Source organism: Urocampus carinirostris, chromosome 11, assembly GCF_059441175.1.
Source record: "Urocampus carinirostris isolate Australia breed hairy pipefish chromosome 11, RoL_Ucar_1.0, whole genome shotgun sequence".
Classification (NCBI taxonomy): domain Eukaryota; kingdom Metazoa; phylum Chordata; class Actinopteri; order Syngnathiformes; family Syngnathidae; genus Urocampus; species Urocampus carinirostris.
In genome coordinates, this window is record NC_142359.1 from 39,936,485 (window position 1) to 39,956,731 (window position 20,247).

A 20,247-nucleotide genomic window follows, 5' to 3' on the forward strand; every position below is an offset into this window, starting at 1 on the left:
CAGGTGTCAGTTTAGTTTTCATCAAGTTTGACAAGGACGCTGAGGTAAACACGGGAAACTACAGGGACTTCCGTTTCAAAATAAGATGCAAAAACAGCGCAAAACCATTCTCACTGTGGCCACACCAGGAAATTAAACTGGGTCTTTTCTGAGGCTCACAATTAGATTATGATTCAGGGATGTAAGTGTTGATTATAATGCAATAATTGAGTTTTTTTCTATCCATCCCGTTTTTTTAATCTATTTTTCCTTCACTAGGATTGAATGTTTTAGTGTTTATGAACTCTGCATTTGGAAAAAACAGCAAAACAACAATTGAAATCATTTTCACTACAGTTTATACAGTTTGGGGGAAACTCGTGCAGAATAGAATAGCATACTAACACTTATTTGAATTATATATTTAATTATTTAAAAGCCTTCCTGCTTTTTACTCATATTTTTTAATGAAAATGTTTAGCTGAATATTGAAACTTCGCTTTTAGATTATATATTTGTTATACAAAGGATCTAAAGCTTCTTAAACTGCCGCAAAGACACCCAGGTACTATATTTTTATTTTGAAATTTTCGAATTGCCTTTATCAGGGCCTCGGTGATTTTTTTTAAAGTAAAATGACATTGGGGTGGGTTTCCTTAATGTTCTCTGGTTTATTAATGGTAGTCAGGAGATACAGTTGCAGTTGCTTGGGAATGGCACCTGGATTTGGTGACATCAAGTGGACATATTTAAAACTGCAGCTGATTTTTCTCTTGCGCTTCTCTCAACATTGTCCAGCGGTCATTCTGTCATTAAAAAGAAAACATTACGCCAGCAATTTATTTTTCTGTACCATGCTTTTATTTCTTAAACAGATGGTTGAGCCTGTAAATCATTTGTTCTTCTGTTTCAATGTATAATAGAGTATCACCTGTACTAGCAAACTTACAGTATGTACCAGTAGTTGGCAGTGTTGGGCACGTTACTTTAAAAAAGGCAATTAGTTCTAGTTACTTACCAATTCTTCCAAAAAGTAACTGTGTTAGTAACTGAATTACTCTATCGTAAAAGTAACCTGCTACCTGTGAAAGTAAGTATTTCTGTTACTTTAAAAATAGTTGTATATCAAATAATTTAACATTGTCTGAGTATTTGAGTCAGTTAGATAGAGAAAAAAAGACAGGTAGTTGTGTTTTAGAACCTTGTAATATTTATTGCACCTCACCAACAACAGGTTTATCTTACACATGATGTGCAACAAATGTAAAACGTAAACATTATATAAAATAACAATTAGCATGTACATAAATACGCACAAAACATACATAAAAGTGTACCTGAGCACGCACAAAAACATACGTAAACACGCATAAAAATATGTAAAAACTGACAAAAAAACCTATGGAAAGACAGATAAAAACGTATGTAAGCGTACACACGAAAACATATGTAAACACACAAAAGTAAGTAAACACATAAAACCTATGTAAACACGCACAAAAACATAGCTTAACACAGACAAAAACATGTAACACACTACGTTTGATGGTCAGTAACGGTAAAGGAGTTGTAACGGTGGAAAAAATAATTAGAATATCCTGTTACTAAAAATACAACGCCATTATGTAACTGAGTTATCTGTATCGGCCTGTTTCCTAACACTGGTAGCAAACATTTACAGTACCCGACACTTTGTATACTTACACTTACGGAGGTTTTCGACATTAAAGTAAATCTGAACAAGATTGCCACTATAACTTACTGGATATAAAATGTCAAGTCAAGTCAAGTCATTTTTATTTGTATAGCCCTTAATCACAATTAGTCTCTAAGGGCTTCACAAGTTATTACATATAAGAAGATTAGGTTACTCGTATGCTATAGAGTAGAAGTGAGTTTTAAGCCTAGATTTAAACATTTCCACCGAGGTTGCAGATCGGATATCAGGGGGAAGAGCATTCCACAACACCGGTGCCCGGATGGAGAACGCTCTCGAACCAGCGGAACACTTCTTGGCTCTTGGGATCACCAGGAGACCGGCGCTCTCGGAACGAAGGCTTCGGGCCGGGACATAAGGGCAGATCAGATCTGAAAGATACGAGGGGGAAAGTCCATGTATGATTTTGTATAGTAGTAGGAGAACCTTAAAATCGCATCTTAGGCTAACAGGGAGCCAATGCAGGTTAGCCAAAATTGGGGTGATGTGATCATACTTTTTTGTCCTTGTTAAAAGCCTCGCTGCAGCATTTTGTACCAGCTGAAGACTCTTGAGTCTGGTCATCGGAAGACCGGAAAGTAGTGCATTACAGTAGTCGAGACGGGAGGTAACAAACGCATGAATTATGATTTCCGCATCCGACTGAGAAAGTATAGGACGAATTTTAGCAATGTTACGGAGATGGAAGAAAGCGGTTCTAGTAATTTTCTTCACATGTGTTTGAAAGGACAGATCAGGGTCGAAAATGACACCTAAATTTTTAAGTGAGTCACTCTGTGTGATGTGGCAATTGTCCAAGTTCACTGCGGTTTTAGAGAATAAGTCACGGGACTTAGAAGGACCAATTACTAACATTTCAGTCTTTTCAGGGTTAAGACGCAGGAAATTGAGTGACATCCACTCTTTTATCTCAGTGAGGCAGGCCTCCAAAGTTCCACAGTTTAGTGTGGTAGATTCCTCCATCGGGAGATAGAGTTGAGTGTCATCTGCGTAACAATGGAAACTGATGTTATACTTGCGAATAATATCACCTAGTGGAAGCATATAAATGCTGAAGAGAAGGGGGCCAAGCACTGAACCCTGCGGAACACCACAAGTTACACTAAATGGCTCAGATGTCAATTCGCCATATTTAACGCAGTGTGTCCTATCTGAGAGGTAAGATCTGAACCATAATAGGACGTTTCCTGAGAGACCAATCCATTTTTCCAACCGTTCTAGCAAGATAATATGGTCCACTGTGTCAAATGCAGCACTAATGTCCAGCAGCAGCAAAAGTGATGATGCGCCCGAGTCCATTGCCCGTAGGAGATCATTGGTTACCTTTATCAGAGCTGTCTCAGTAGAGTGGTTAGCCCTGAATCCTGATTGCATCGATTCAAAGAGATTGTTATCGGACATGAAATCATTCAGCTGCTGTGCCACTACTTTTTCAAGTATTTTAGAAAGAAACGGTAGGTTTGACACAGGTCTATAATTACATAAGTTTTCTGGATCTAGGTTGGGTCGTTTCAGTGTGGGTTTAATGACAGCGGACTTAAAAGCAGCTGGAACTACACCAGAGGCGAGTGATATGTTTAAAATATTTAGAACTGAAGGTGCAAGAACGCCAAAGAGACCTTTAATAAGTGAACCTGGAAGTGGGTCGAACTGGCAAGTCGTCGGTTTGGCAGTATTCACCATCTGTTTAAGATTTTCGAGTGACAGTTCACTAAAACGGGACCAAGTCCCTGGACAGCCACCATGTCGTGCATCTAGGGATTTGAGTGCTTTAGTATGTGTTGAATTAATATTTTCTTTAGCAATTTCTTCCTGTATGCTCTGGATCTTCTTAGTAAAGAAGACCATTATGTCGTGAGCAGAATGGGTGGAGCTATCTGGGATAGTCTGTTGCCTTGTAAGTGATGCTACAGTGTCAAAAAGGGCCTTGGGATTGTTCTTTTGTGACGCAATCACTTTCGAAAGGTAGGCTGATTTTGCAGAGGCCAGGGCCGCTTTATACTTCAACAAACTATCACACCAGATTTGATGGAAAACTTCAAGCTTGGTAGCGCGCCATTTTCTTTCAGATTTCCTGCATTCTCGTTTAAGGGATCTAGTTTCATCATTAAACCAAGGTGTGCGTCTTTTAGGTCGTAATTTATGCCGGATGGGCGCAACTAAATCCAGGGCATTGGCCAGGGTAGCGTTAAATTCATTTAGGAGTGGTTCGATGGAGCCTATGTAGGAAGGAAAGGACGCAACTGCTCCTGGAAGAATATCGGAGAGCTCAGAAACTGTGCCTGTGCTTATATTGCGTCCGGTGAATCCTTCAGTTTTTTTGGTACTACATTTAGCTAGCACCTCAAATGTAACTAAATAATGATCCGAGATAACTGTAGTACACGATAGCACCGCCATGTTTGAGGTTGAAACTCCTCGAGTCAGAACCAAGTCGAGCGTGTTTCCATCTTTATGGGTTGGCAAATCAACCAGTTGATTAAAACCAAAAGCATCAATTATAGACTGAAACGCAACAGTGAGTGAACTGAGTGGAGAGTTCATATGAATGTTAAAGTCCCCCATAATAATAATTTTGTCTGCGTAGGTTACTAGTTCAGACAGAAGTTCGGCGAATTCGTCTAAGAAAGTTGTGTATGGTCCTGGTGCGCGATAGATAGTTATTACGTCAATTGACAATAGGGGGGACCGCATCACAAGAGCCTCAAACGTTTTGTAATTATTAGAGGTACGTGGATTAAATTTAAGCGATTTTTCAGAGATTAGCGCGACACCGCCACCCTTTTTCAACGTGCGTGCTATATGGCTGCTCTCGTAATCTGGGGGAGAAGCATAATTTAGAGCTAAATACTCATCCGGGCGTAACCACGTTTCACAGAGACCAATACAGTTAAGTTTATAATCACGAATAATATTATCTACAAGTAAAGCTTTAGGAGCGAGCGATCTAACATTCAAAAGACCAAATTTTAGCTTTGCATCATTTGACTTAGCTGTAGCCTTTGTAGAGATCAAATGGTCCCCACAAATGTGAACATGACAAAATGATGTCCCGTACGTTTTTTTAATGCATGTCCATAGTCTGGGGCGTTACGGCCCGTTACTGCCCCGCAGCCTCTTTCATAAAATAAACATTATGTGGCCCACCAGTAACACTTGTACAAAAAAAAATTTTTAAAAATCACCATTTCACCATTTCACCAGATGATGGCATTAGCCATTTTAGCCACCTTGGTCTTGGCTTCTGTGAGAATTTTAGTCCAGCCTATTTCCGTCATGGCAACTGTAAATAAATAAAGGGAAGTTTACTGCGAGCGCTTCCAAGGTAAGTGGAAATTGAAGTATTATTTCACCGAAATCTGCAACCACTGCATCTTCCGAAAAGACTGTGTTTGTTTTCAAAGAATATGATATCAGGAGGCACTGTCAGACGAAACACGCAAAAACACTACAAAAAGCCACCTAAAAACGAACGATGTGAAAAGGTGAAGCAACTGGAAGCTGTTTTAATGGCACAGCAACGCTTTTTCAGGAGACCCTGGAGGTCAAATTAAAATGCGACCAAGGCGAGGTACAAGGTACAAGGTACTGATCGTCAAGTGCTGCAAATCTTTTACAGAGGGTGAATTTATTTATCTATTCACATTTTCAGCTTACCAAATCTGGCCCGCTTTTTAAAAGGTTTGGACACCGCTGTTTTAATGGCTCACAGCCACAGGCTCTTACGTTGCTTTTGAAAAAGCATCTTTCCTCTTGGAACTGTAAAACATTTGTTTTTATTAAGATTTGTTCACCCATAAACACAACAGCCTGGCATGTTGTTTTTGTAAATTGCAACTCTAAGTATGAAACTCAACAAACAAATTTTCTCTCGTTCCATTAAAACTCGGTAGTGCTACTCCCGCTGTTGTGAGTCAACAATGCGTACGCATACAGTACTTTGGCGTTCTGGTGAAGACGCAGGCTGGAAAAGGGGTCGATTGACATCCGAAAATCCTATTTCGCTCTTGTTTTATAAATCGTGGCAGGAAGTAGAATTACACCCGGTATTTTGACAACCGTGGATCAGGAAAAAGGGGAGGCGGGTGAAAGAGAGAAGACGGAGCAGGAACCTGCTGGAGGACTCACATGGTCCTGCTGCAGCCCACTTCTCAGTCCCGGGTCAAAACGCTGCAGAACTCGGAGCCATCACTTTTCTTGTCACTCTTTTTTTGTCAAAACCCCCGCCCCGCCACCCCACACACCCACCCCTTCTCTCTGGTAAAAAAACGGTGTCTGCCATGGCCCGGGAGAACGGAGACACCAGCGGGGGGGAAACGTGGAAGAAGCAGGTCGACGACATCAGGGAGATGTTTGATTTGAAAGAAGTCCTCGGGACGTGAGTCAAAAATAACTTTTACTTCTTTTAACGTTTCTTCAGCATCCGCGTCCGAATAAAGTCACTTTTTGGTGACGGCATTTTGTTTTTCAGCACCGGGCGGGCAAGGTGTTATTGATTCATGTCACATTTCCATTTTTTATTTATTTTCTTCCTATCATTGAAGTTTGATCTTACGTACGCATTGCTCCCCTTAGTGATGATTGCAGTTCTCCTTCTTATCCCTTTATTGACCAAATATCACACAGACCACCTGGAATATTTTCAAATTTTGGCCATGAAAGACTCAGAAATCAAGTATTGAGAGATTACTTTTGGCTCTTTTTTTTTCAGAACAACCCAAACTTTCAATTTTTGGCATGAATGTCTACTATAACTGTTTGTTAAGGCAATGTAATAACAGTTTCGAAGTAAAAAACCCAACAACTAAAAATATACTAGGGTTTTTAGGTGTATAATGAAGTAGAGACGGGAACTGAAGATGAACACATTGTAAGACAAGTACCCCAGTTCATTGCCCCTTTGACAATCAAAACTAATAAATTCATGTTCAACGGATTCAAATCTTGTTTTTACTGCTTACAGATTGCAAAAATGCTTTACAAAATGCATTTCTTTATTATGCCCCGTCTGTGTCATTAATTGCCTGTGATTGGTCTATTGCCACACGTGGATGCCTGTGAGATACCTTTGTGGGAAGTTGCTGCCACCCTCAAAGTGTCTTGGAGAACTACTTTAATTGAATTGGATTTTTCGGTTGCGGAGTTAAGGTAAATTAAATAGCGCGCTTGTCAAGCAGGGGTGCCGGCGCGCCCATCCTAATAAGTGAGCTAAACACTACGCGGCACCTATTTACTCACAGGATGATGAAAGTTTAACTGTGTCAGAATAGAAGGGTTATCTGTCTACTGGTAACAATGGAAACCACTACTATTTGTCTCATGTGGGAGAGCAAAACCCTCCCTCCAAAAACGGCCTTGAGAGGGATTAGCATCCCCAGGCTGTACTTGCCCAAGACACACCACAGGAAGTGGTGCCCCAACAACCTTGATGGTCAAGGGATCCATGAACTGTGCATATATATACTGGACTGTCTCAGAAAATTAGAATATTGTGATAAAGTTCTTTATTTTCTGTAATGCAATTAAAAAAACAAATGTCATACATTCTGGATTCATTACACATCAACTGAACTATTTCAAGCCTTTTATTGTTTTAATATTGCTGAATTTGGCTTACAGTTTAAGAAAACTCAAAAATCCTATCTCAAAATATTAGAATATCATGAAAAAGTATACAAGTAGGCTATTCAACTAATCACCTGAATCATCTAATTAACTCGAAACACTGTGCGAGGTTTCCTGAGCCTTAAAAACACTCAGCTTGGTTCAGTAAACTAAATCACAAGTATGGGGAAGACTGCTGATCTGTCTGCTGTCCAGAGGACCATCATTGATACCCTCCATCGGGAGGGTAAGACACAAAAAGAAATTTCTCAAAGAGCAGGCTGTTCACAGAGTGCAGTTTCAAAGCATATCCACAAAAAGTCTGTCCGAAGGGAAAAATGTGGCCGGAAACGCTGCACAACCAAGAGAGATGACCGCAGCCTTAACAAAATTGTGAAGAAGAGCCGCTTCCAGAATTTGGGGGAGCTTCAAAGACAGTGGGCTGAAGCTGGAGTCCAGGTATCAAAAGCCACAGTTCACAGACGTGTCCGGGAAATGGGCTACAATAGCCGTATTCCCATGGTCAAGCCACTTCTGAACTCAAGACAACGGAAGAAGCGTCTGACTTGGGCTATGGAGAAGAAGCACTGGACAGTTGCAGAGTGGTCCAAAGTCCTCTTTTCAGACGAAAGCAAGTTTTGCATTTCATTTGGAAGTCAAGGCGCCAGAGTCTGGAGAAAGGCTGGAGAGGAGCAAAATCCAAGTTGCTTGAAATCCAGTGTGAAGTTCCCACAGTCAGCAATGGTTTGGGGAGCCATGTCAGCTGCTGGTGTTGGTCCACTGTGTTTCATCAAGTCCAGAGTAAATGCAACTGTGTACCAAGAGATTTTAGAGCACTACATGCTTCCATCTGCTGAAAAGCTCTATGGAGATGAGGATTTCATTTTCCAGCATGATCTGGCACCTGCCCACAGTGCCAAAACCACCAGTAACTGGTGCACTGACCATGGCACCACTGTCCTTGATTGGCCTGCTAATTCCCCTGACCTGAACCCCATCGAGAATTTGTGGGGTATAGTTAAGAAGAAGATGAAAGACACCAGACCTACAAATGCAAATGAGCTGAAGGCCGCTATCGAAGCATCCTGGGCATCAATAACACCTCAGCAATGCCACAGGCTGATTGCCTCAATGCCACGCCGGATTGATGCAGTAATCCGTGCAAAAGGATTCCCAACCAAGTACTGAGTGCATCAATGGACATTTTCAAATGTTTGATTTAGTTTTGCTGTTATAAAATTATTTTTTTACTTGGTCTGAGGAAGTATTCTAATATTTTGAGATAGGATTTTTGAGTTTTTTTCAGCTGTAAGCCAAAATCAGCAATATTCAAATAATAAAAGGCTTGAAATAGTTCAGTTGATGTGTAATGAATCCAGAATGTATGACATTTTTGTTTTTTTAATTGCATTACAGAAAATAAAGAACTTTATCACAATATTCTAATTTTCTGAGACAGTCCAGTATATATATATATATATTGTGTGTATGTGTGTTTATTTATTTATTTTATTTATTCATCCATTTATTTGTTTATGTGTTTACATAATTTTTTCCCGTACAAAAAATTCCCTTACATAATTTGAAATGTTCATGTACAAAATACGTAGAAAATATGGGGAAAACGTACGATGTTTGTGGAGATAAATACTGTAAATGTTCAATATATTCAGAGAAGAAAAATGTTCCTTTCCAGCCACCAAAAACTAACTTGAAAGGACGGCAAAGTTCCGTCCAAAGGTTGTCTTTGTGTGATTTAAATTTGGGGAAAGGAACATCTGTTTAAGGATGTTGAATAAACAACTTTTTGAATGATTAGAGGATGTAAACACAACAACAGTAACATGCAGTCAGGGGAGGCAGATGAGTCAAATGGACATATAAATTGGTTATCTTTATTCATTATTAAAGGTCTTTCACATTTAACTTCCCAATTTTTTATTTTATTTTTCAAAATCTCGGAATTTTCACATATCATCAATCTTATTAGTACAGTTAGTATATAAAGTATTACTGTGCTAAGCGTCTGCAAAATCTGAATGAAGCACACAATTCTCTTGCCTCATGGCATAGTGCTATAGTGAGATTAAGGATTCTTATTTGGCGCACACCTCAGCCCCAAACAACAGAACTAGTGATGGTGGGTGGTTAGCGCGTAGTACCACGGTATGTAGGTCCAGGGTTTAATTCCCCCTACTGCGGCCTCCCAGTGCGAAGTTTGCATGTTCTACCCTTGCCTGCGTGGGTTTTCTCCGGGCAATCCAGTTTCGCGCCACATTCCAAAGACATGTTTTCAGGTTGATTGGCCGGTCCAATTTCTCCCTAGATGTGGATGAGGGAGTGAGTTGTATGTCTCTGTGTGCCCACCAACTGGTTGGCAACCAGTTGAGAGTGTCCCCTGCCTGCTGCCTGAAGATAGCTAGGATGGGCTCCAGCACCCCCCGTGATAAGTGGCGCATGGGCATTGTTAACAGATACGTAACAGAGAAATATTTAATTTGGAATTTTTTCAAGGAAACACCAAGCTACGCACCCCCCTATTGAGGTAAGACAACACAATTTTTCTATGCTACAGTATATATATTGCTTTGTTTCTCTTCCAATCAAGTGAAGAATAAGATGTAGGTTCATTTATTCGTAAATCTGACTGCGTCTCACCCAACACGAAACTCACAGCTCATCAACAACTCTTTTGTGACTCAATTTGGGCCACTATGGATGGGCTTAACACAACCCAATTGTATACATACATTTATTTATGGACCAAACAATGTCCAAAAAATACCTGATTTAGGCCACTAGCCGACGTCCACAAGACGCTTAGTGCTGGATTTATTTTACAAGAAACATAAGTCAGAAGTCGGGAACCTTTTTGACCAAAAGAGCCATAAAAGCAAAAATATTTTTAATTTTTCTTTTTTTCTTTTTTAGTAACATACATTTGAAGACAAAATACGACAAAACTGCCAAACCCGCTCTCTAGACAAAACCTAATTCTTTAGCGCATTTTATTTCACTGTGTGTCAATATGAATATTCCACTTAAAATCAATCTCCCTCCCGCAGTTACTTAGGGGTGTTCAGGCTCATTTTTGTCCTAAAAATAGTTTTAAAACAAGTTGCAAGCAAAGTTTTTTGTAAAAACGTCACAAAATACTGCGATCAAGATACCAAGTGTTAGTCTTCAGTGCAGACGGCACTGGGCAAAGTAGAAACAGTACAATAAACGGCATGAAAACATGTAAACTGTAAAATTGCACAAGTGCGATTTATTCTTTAAGCCATATGTACTCATTAAAAGAGCAATTTTCTTTATTTTTTGTGTTTTTGTGTTTTGGTTTCACAGGATTGTATATTTAGGGAGGTTGTTTCTTTATGAATATTGAGTGTATCCTCTAATTGAGATTATTGAATTTGTCCAAGAAAAAACTAATTGAAAATATGTTGAAAAGACGCCAATGTTACGTCCTTTTTTAAAATTAAGAATGTTGAAAAGTATTACTTTTTGGGTGCTAGATTAGATGACGAAAAACCCAACGACGACTATTTTAGAACTTAGTATGGTCCAAATTAGATGAGTAAAATAACACACATACGATTTTGAATGTTTATTTTTGGACTAAATCATGCCCAGACCACATTTTGCCAAAATCCAACATCCAAAAGATTTCCAGTGATAGTAGCATTTTCATCAATTGCATTAGTAACAATTCAAGTCATAATTGGGAACATTGCAAGGAATTAATATTTAATATTAAAAAAAAGGTGGAACTATGTTCGCTGGTTGGTTGGATCCCTTAACCACTAGCGTGAACTAGGTAATCAGGCTTTTTTTTTTTTGTCTTCTTGTTCTTGTTGCAGACTTCTTTGTAGTTAACGCAGGACGTGTACAAGGCATGAATCCAGGGGTTCAACAGTCGAAATGCGGTCATATTGATCACAATGTCCTTTGGACAGAAGACATAACCTTGACGTCTGTTTAACGCCTTTTAAAAGTTTTTTCTAACAGTTTTTTCTAACAGTTTTTGCTGTTTGCATTTAACCTTATCCGAAGTGTCACTAAAATGAAATACAATTCTTCGTTCCTTGACGATTTGGTCGCATAAAGATTATTAGATAGCTCTGGGTAAGGAACTGTCTGTGAGCCTGTTAGTCCTTGTTTTAAAGGACCCTTAGTATTTGCCAGAGGGCAGCAGGTGAAAGAGGTGGTGGCCTGGATGGGATGAGTCCACAAAAAGGATGTCATCAACTTTTTCCAGACTGGGTAGAGAGGAGCCGATGATTTTCTGGGCTATGTTGATTACTCTCTGTAAGGTTTTGCGGTCTGTTGCAATTCTTCCAGCATGCACACCATGATGCCGTATACCAGTATGCTTTCCTCTGTGTTTATTCGTTTGATAGTTTAATTTTGTGTTCGAATCTTGAAATATTCTTGTTGGTTAAAATTGTCGCACGTTTTTTTAGAAAACAGGTGGATGGATGAAACACAACATATGCATGTAGGATGTGTTAGTCTTCACACATCTTTATATACAAGAGCAGAAAACATGATTAGTTCTTGGGTGTAATAAAAGATAACCATCCAGTAGACCCCCGATATAGGGCGTCCCCGCAATTTGACGTTTTTGCTCTACGGTATGTAATAAAATGCTTTTTTTGTCCCCTCTGTATGGCTTTTCCCCACTGTATGACATCAAACAAATTATTTTGCATGCCCCAAAACGTACAAAATTCAACTTCATCCGGTTCGGTTCAGTTTCTTGTCTGCTATGCGATACAATACAATACAGTATTTTATGTACTGTATTTACGTATTCGCTATAAGTCCCAGGGCTTGCAGTGATGCCTAAGGGAGAATCAAAAACATGATAACCATTGAAACAAAGCTTGTGATTATCAGTATTTTAAGTCATAAGTATGAAGGAGGCCCACAAATCACTATCCTAGCTAAGATGCATTGCCGTAACGAAGTAACAATCTGGACTATTGAAAATATTACAGTATTTAAAGCAAGTAAATCATAGCAAGCAGAAGTTTTAAAATGCGTTTCATTCTTAAACCATTATTTCCGTTATCATTATTTTCTTCTTTTTTGCAGATATGCAAGGAAGTAAAGTCTTCTGGGGGAGGGTTTCCACGTTCCCTGACGGAAGGATTTTTGTTGATGGCATTATGTTTTTGACAGACTGAAGGGAAGCTCTCCCCCACCCCCACTTGAATTTACAATCTTACGTCTTGACAGGGGCGATTCTCTCCTTTTCTTCTATACTGTACCTCTTTTTCCTGCCTCCAGCAAAGAGGTGGAGACAAACGCATCGTGCGAATGCAGATTGAGATTAACAGTGCCGGGATTAAGAGGGATTTCAACCTGGATAGAAGATTGTGTAATGAGTCTCAATTTGAATCGTGAAAAATACGCTAACCACACTGCAAAAAAAAACATCACAATTTACCCCAGTAGCAGAAAACAAGGCTCATTTGGAGTATATTGTTTCTTGTTTTTTCACATGTATTCTCTTTTTTATTAAAAAAACGAGAACAAAAAAACATGGAAAATAAGCAAAATCGGCATACCTACCAGATGGTAGATCAGTGGTGGACAAACTATCCCTACGTGCCACATACATAAAGCTTTTTATTCCGGCCAATGAAAATTGCAAAGATAAAATGACACTTTTTATCAAGGTAAAAAAGTACTGTGTGTGTGTGGATCCCTTAAACTGTGGGGTCAGAAGGGCACCATTTCCTGTGGTGTTTTGGGCATTAATTAAAAACAATGTTTTGGTGCCACTTTTATCAATTGGCATTTTTTGTTTTTATTTATTGTGTATATGTTGTCTTTTTCAAGAGATGTATCAAATATGCAAAAAAAACACGTTTGTATTTTGAGTTCTTTTAATGCATATTCAATTTTTAGTGCTTAAGAGAGAGGCATACTATATTAATTTGATTTTATTCTGAGTGTTTCCAAAACCAATTTAAATAATATATTTATTAAAACTATAAAATAAAATGAATCATGTATATGTTGTCTCATCTCATCTCATTAGCTGCACCGCCTATCCTCAGTAGGGTCGCGGGGGGTGCTGGAGCCCATCCCAGCAATCTTTGGGCAGTGGGCAGGGGACACCCTGAACTCGTTGCCAGCGAATCGCAGGGCACTCAGGGACGGACAACTCGCTCGCTCATTCACACCTAAGGACAATTTGGACCGGCCAATCCACCTGAAATGCATGTCTTTGTAATGTGGGAGGAAACCGGAGTGCCCGGAAGAAACCCACGCAAGCACGGGGAGAACATACAAATCCCGCACAGGAAGTCTGGTAGCTGGATTTGAACCCACACAGGAGGTTCCCAAGACCTTAGAACTGTGCCGCACACGCGCTAACCACTGCTCTGCCGTGCTGCCCCTTGTATATGTTGTTTTAACCCAATTTGGCCTATGACTCAAAAAGTCTGCCCAACTCTGTGGTAGATGGTTTTGCACTTTCCAACTATTTCTTACCAACGATTTAGCATCTACTCGACCATTCTGCTCATTGTAATTATGATTTGCTTCTAATTTACTAGAAAAAAACAAGTTAATATAAGAACATTTCTTTTAAAATAAGCAACATCTCTACAGATGGGGTAAGATTTTTTTTTTTTTGTAGCGTGGACTGCAAAAACAAAGTCTTCAAGTGACATTATGCATTTAATGCATCCTAGTGGTAAAACAGTTAATTAAATAACAAAATAAACAAATTTGATTAAAAATAATAAGCAAAAACACATGAACAATTATATAGATGTCCATTCCTTTGAAAAATACTTTTAGGCCAAGAAAGTAGTATTCATTTTACATAATTGGAGCCTCAGCTAAAGGGAGCCAACATAACTTCCCGCCATCTTGCTGCTACAGGGAACCAAAAACCTCAAAAAAGCTGAGCAAAAAAGAGAAAAATTGATTGATTGATTTTCATAGGAATAGGAATATAATGTGTCATTGAAACATGTTATAATACACAATGAAATTAAAAAATGCCATCCCGAAATATAAAATCTTAATGGTTTTTAATCTTATTTTGTGCAGAAAATGTTTTTAAATATACATGCGAACAGTTAAATGTTTTTATCATAACTTTTTTTGTGGACGCCTCAAACGACGACCCCTGCTTTATGACACATTTCACTACAACAATACACAGACAAACAGAATTAAAAAAAACACAAAAAACAGTGTAAGATTGATATTTTTCAGTAAAGGTTTATCATGGTGAGTGGCCCAGTATCCGGATTACCTTTGCTCTAGCTACACATTAACCGCAAGTGCCGCTAGTTTTGATGCATCAGCAGAAGTAAAAGGAGGGGAGTGACAAACAATCGGTCATGCAGCAGTGCTTTTTGATCAGTAAGAGAAACGAGTTGTTGTTGCAAAAGTCTGCGGGTTGATTGTTTTAAGATAACATGATAGTAAATTAAATTAATTATTTAATCTTTGAGGAGACTTTTCCGTGAATCAAAGCAGACAGGATGTGATGACAACAACCTCCCTTCCTCCACCCATATGTCCCATCATGCCTGACTCCCCTTATTGGGTCGCACTGCCCTTGGCATAATCACGCCATGACTGCGTTTCCTATGGAATCTGCCCTCAGAGAATTTTCGTTATGGTTTTCAATAGTAAGATTATTATGAAGTAACAAAATATAAGGACTATAAGATTTTCCGGAGTATAAGTTGCACCAGCCAAAGAATGCATAATTAAGAAGGAAAAGAATTTACGTGTTGAACTCGAAGTATAAGTGGCATTTCTAGTGGAAATGTATTTGATAAAATCGACACCAAAAACGGCAATTTGAAAGGCAATTTAAAATTACAATTACAGAGAGCAAGGTATACTAAAGTTACATGTATGTGCATATAGTATCTTAGAAGTGGAACTGACGTAACATGTTAGGAGTGATTCAGATAAATCTAGCATATAGAACATGCTTACAAACGAAGCTGCACTCCAAATGAACCAATGAAATATTCACCCTCCGTGTCATTTTTACCGGTAAACAACTCTCCCCACTTAGGAGGTAGACCAAAAGCGTCTTCCTTCCGCTTTTACGTCGCAGTCAAGTTTAAAATTATTGCGGTTTAGTGTGAAAAAAACATATAAACATGGTACTGGTAGCAATGTCAAACTCAGTGATATAATAACGGTTAAAAATTTCACTTATCTTTCTTACCCTGGCTTCACTATGAAAAAAAACCTGCGACTTATAGTGCTGAAAATGCATTTCGTATAAACAACTGACACGTTGATCATATTATAAATGAGTCCGTTTCACACTAATACAAATAATGTATGATGCCATTGGAGGACCGTTTAGCTCATTCTCTGCAAAATGTTAACTATTTGAAGGAAATTTATCTTCTTTTCTTTGATATCATGAGAATAAAAAGCATCTTTACAAAAAGCAATGTCTTCTAATTTAGCGTATTATAATTTTGTTCGCTGTTTTAACACTTAGGGGTAAAAATAACTTACACTAATATACTCTAGGTAGTTCGACCATGGAATGTCTACGCCTTAGCAGTGTAATCATTTTGTCATTTCCGATTTATTTATTATATACTTTACCTTATTTACAACCACTTAAAAAGTTTAGGCGCACCTTAGCTACGGATACATATATGCTTTTTTAATGCCCTCTGTAGAATCTTTTTTGGATGACTTTTTTCTTGATGATATCTAAGCAAAACCATTCAAAAGATAAATATGTACAAATAACCGCAAATGGCTAAGAAGCATTCTGTATCCCGATTAGAAAGAATTACAAAATATAAACAAAATTATCTGCCGGATGAGAAAGTTTTATCTCATTTTTCTTTTTTCATTGTGAAAATAAGATAATATACTTAAAATACAAGAAAGTAAATTGAAATTGTCAGAAAATTGTAAGAATGATTTTTATTTTTTTGCAGTATATGAAGTTTGACACAGTGGCATTTGCTCTCCGATTTAAAATAGCAATGTTTTTATTTGAAGCCTGTCTTTTCATAATTATTTACAGTATATGTATTTTAATTAATTTAAAAAGTGATTGCTGGGATGGGCTCCAGCACCCCCGCGACCCTACTAAGGATAAGCGGTGTAGCTAATGAGATGAGATGAGATTAATTTTTATTTAAAAAATTTTATATTTATATAATATATATATATATATATATATATATATATAGTGCAGCACGGCGGAGCAGTGGTTAGCGCTTGTGCGGCACAGTTCATGTCATGGGAACCTGTCGTGGGTTCAAATCCAGCTCCGGACTTCCTGTGCGGAGTTTGTAGGTTCTCCCCGTGCTTGCGTGGGTTTCCTCCGGGCACTCCGGTTTCCTCCCACGTTCCAAAAACATGCATTTCAGGTGAATTGGCCGGTCCAAATTGTCCCTAGGTGTGAATGAGCGAATGAGTTGTCTGTCCCTGTGTGCCCTGCGATTGTCTGGCAACCAGTTCAGGGTGTCCCCTGCCCACTGCCCGGAGATGGCTGGGATGGGCTCCAGCCCCCCCGCGACCCTAATGAGGATAAGCGGTGTAGCTGATGAGATGATATATATATATATATATATATATATATATATATATATATATATATATATATATATATATGTTTTGTTCTTAGATATCTTGTTTCTTGGGAAAAAAGAATAAAATATTGAAAACAAACAAAATAGTCTTACATAGAAGATGGTAGAATAGTTTGCCAATTTTAGGAAATATTTTCTATCTTATTAGAACAAAAACGCTTAAATAGAAAAAAAAATGATGTTTATTGATAATACATTTGGTTGTATTAAGTACCTATTTTACTTTTGTTTTGACATTCATATTTATACATATGTTTGAAAAACTTAAACTATAAACTTAAAATACTTTTTTTATACCAATGTGTTAAGATTGCTGGTAATTGCAGTTTACATAGGTTACTGGAACATGCTTTTTTTACCAACAAGAGTAGCATCATATCTCTGTAAGTATGCTAAAAAATATGTATGAGACGCTTTGGGTGGTACCCTATCTTCTCTTTCTTTTCTTAATAATTCAAAGTGGGTTTTTGTTTTTTGTGTCTCGACTGCAGTGCTCAGCAAGAGGACCTCTGTCTTGTTAAAAAAACAACAACAAAAAACTTTTGGCTGTCTTTCTTAGTGCATAAAAATAAAAAATGGCTTGGGGAGAGAAGGTAAGTGGGCTCCACAAGGACCATTTGCAAAGGCGCCCTTATGTTTCGTGCAATAGCGCTGATGGTAATGCATTGTGGGATTGTTGCTGTGCCACCCTGGGCGCACTGTCCTTAATTGATGCTCTAATTCCCGGCTGCTGGCGCTTTGCCCGCCTCTGTTTCTGGGTCTGCAGAGCACACGTCCCATACAGACTAAATGTTTTGACCTATCGGTGTCTGTTCGTAACTGTCAGACTGAACTTTTTGTTTTTGCATACCAGACAACACAGGCTATTTGCTAATGTGCTTAGACGCGGCCTCGGCACAAATATGTGCTAATTCTTTGCTAAGGACTGGGAATTTATTTTACAGCTCATTAAGTCTTTCACAATCTAATATTGTCATATCCTTTTTATTATTTCCAAATTTATCGAAAGATTTTCCGCGATTCGCGATTCGAGAATGTAGCATGATTTTAGAGCTTTACGTACAGTCAGTCCCTAACACACTGTTGTTTTGGGAGCATTTTTGGAATGGGAAAATGTAGGTTTAATCTGTTGTGGGCGAGTGATTTAAAGTGTAACTGGGTTCCGGCTGTACCAGGGAATGAGTGGGATGGGTCGCCCAGCTGACTGCCAAACTCTTTGCCGCGGCGGCACCACCATCGTGCAGTGTGGCGGGGATAATGGGCGCAGACCTCTGTCACGAGGTCACTCAGCTTATCTCCGGAAACCGTTGCGACAGCGTGCTGCACTGCCAACCCATGTGGTTCTGGTTTGGCCCCCCACACAGTCACCCGCCTCCGCCAGCTTGGAGACTAAAAGGCCCGAGAGCACGTCCGGGCTTTAGGGGTCAGGGCGACAGGTTGGGCGAGCAGTCATGCCAGTGCGGCCGGGTCCTCCCGGGCAGGGTTCGGTTCGACCGCGTGGTCACCGCGTCCCCCCCCAGTGCGTCACATTCTGCAGTATTTCCGGGGCCCTGTACACTTTCCCGTACTCTCAATGGCAGTCATGGTCACTGCCGCTCTAATCCCACCCTTAGTCCAGGTCTGGCTGTGGCCAGTTCAAGAGCCAGTCCCCCTCTGCTAGCGCCGTCCAGCCACCCTTGTAAACCAAACCTCAGCCACCTGTTATGCAATACCTTTCCTGCTCCTATCGGCCGGGTGGCGTTGGGCGCTGGGGTCTGACTTGACTCATTGCTTGCCTCCCATGTCTGTATGCCAGAATAGGTGCGAGATCAGTCTTAAATTTCATTGGATCTTTAAAATGTTTTAAGTCTAAATCTTGAATGGAAAAATATTGGGGAACCCTCGTCATACAAACACAAAAATACTTCAAAAACAACACAACCTAAAAAGCAAAACACTTTCTTGTTCCGCTTTTAAAACACGCCACACATCTACGTTAGGTTCAGTAAAAGTCAAGACCTCACTCAGAACTAAATGTGTTGAATATAAGATGACTATTTTGCATGCGGAAAGACTGGAGGTTGTGATAGGCATGCTTCACAGATTGACACGTGCGTCCTGCACAATAATAACTGTAAACTATAATCTATTCACGGGTAGCTGCCCTATTTTAAGCCTCTGAGCAATCATACCCAGCTCATAATGGCCCCTCTAACTAAAAGATTGTCGAAAACTGTGTGTACAGGTAGTGTTTTAGGACTTTTGTGTAAAAAAACATGTTAAATCTTTAAATAAATATTGTTAAATTGTTTTGTATTTCTTTCCCCTGGTCATATACAGTAGTCATCCTTCTCTTTTAAAAAAGGGAAATGGGGATTTGGTCATTCTTATTGCAGGTTTAACATCTGGTAATAAAATATTAACGACTTCATAGAACAAGGTATACAGTAAACCTACAGTAGCAAAGGTCTCCTCTAGAGAGGAGGTTTTCACATCACTGTGTTGATTTAGATGTTTTTGGTACCTCTTGATGACATTTCATCCACTATACTATCATCACCAACAAATGCATGTAAAAAAAAAACATATAAGAAATTCAACCTTAGTTTTGTCTCTAAGATGTCTGTCTGCTATTGGTCTACGCCATATAAAATTCTGGTTTGTTATTGGTTTGTGTCGCGGTACCATGAAAAAAATATGCTATTTGGTGAACCACTTCCTACTATGCTTTTCTCTTTATTCATTCAGTTCAGAACCTCATGCTGTATTAATTCAAAGTTGTTTCCAAGGCTTGCAGTGATGCTGAATTCAGAAGCAAATACATGATAACCTTGAAAACCAGGCTTGCGTTTATCAAAGATTTGAAGAAGGCACACGAATGGTTACACTCGCTAAGTTGCGTGGCCGTATTGTATCATCAATCGGGGCTATTAGTAAGAGGGAGACATAAGAGACAATAACTGCAATGAAATCTACTCAAGCAGGAGTTTCCTAACTTTTCATATAGTGGGCTAGGTTTGGTAAGCTAAAAATGTGAGTGGGTCGACTATTCAGCCTCGCATTCTTTGAACAGTTTCTAATAAATTCACCTTCCGGAAAAAAATTTGCAGTGCTGGGTGATTATCTTTGCGACGTCGAAGCTCGCCTTTGTAGCATTTTCATTTGACTCGCAGTGTCCCATGAAAAAGTGCTGCTGTGCTGTTAAAAACCGTCCCGTTGTTTCATCTTTTCACAGCGTTCGTTTCCAGTTAGCTTTTTGTAGTCAACATGTTTCGTCCGGCAGTACCTCTAGGTCAGGGATGGCCAACCCGCGGCTCGCGAGCCGCATGCGGCTCTTAAACTAGTTTCATGCGG

At 39.2% G+C, this 20,247-nt stretch overlaps 1 protein-coding gene across 2 annotated transcripts in view; it reads left to right on the plus strand.

The window, feature by feature from the left end:
* Positions 1-5,770: 5,770 nt before the first annotated feature.
* The window catches only part of camk1da (calcium/calmodulin-dependent protein kinase 1Da), an 86,893-nt gene continuing 72,416 nt past the window's right edge, over positions 5,771-20,247 (plus strand). The window contains exon 1 of one of the 2 annotated variants that reach the window (XM_088347435.1): positions 5,771-6,074. In XM_088347435.1, coding sequence (XP_088203561.1) covers positions 5,977-6,074 — 98 coding nt within the window. In that variant the 5' untranslated portion in view covers positions 5,771-5,976. The remainder of the gene's footprint in view (positions 6,075-20,247) is intronic. The other variant, XM_088347432.1, reaches the window with a different exon arrangement.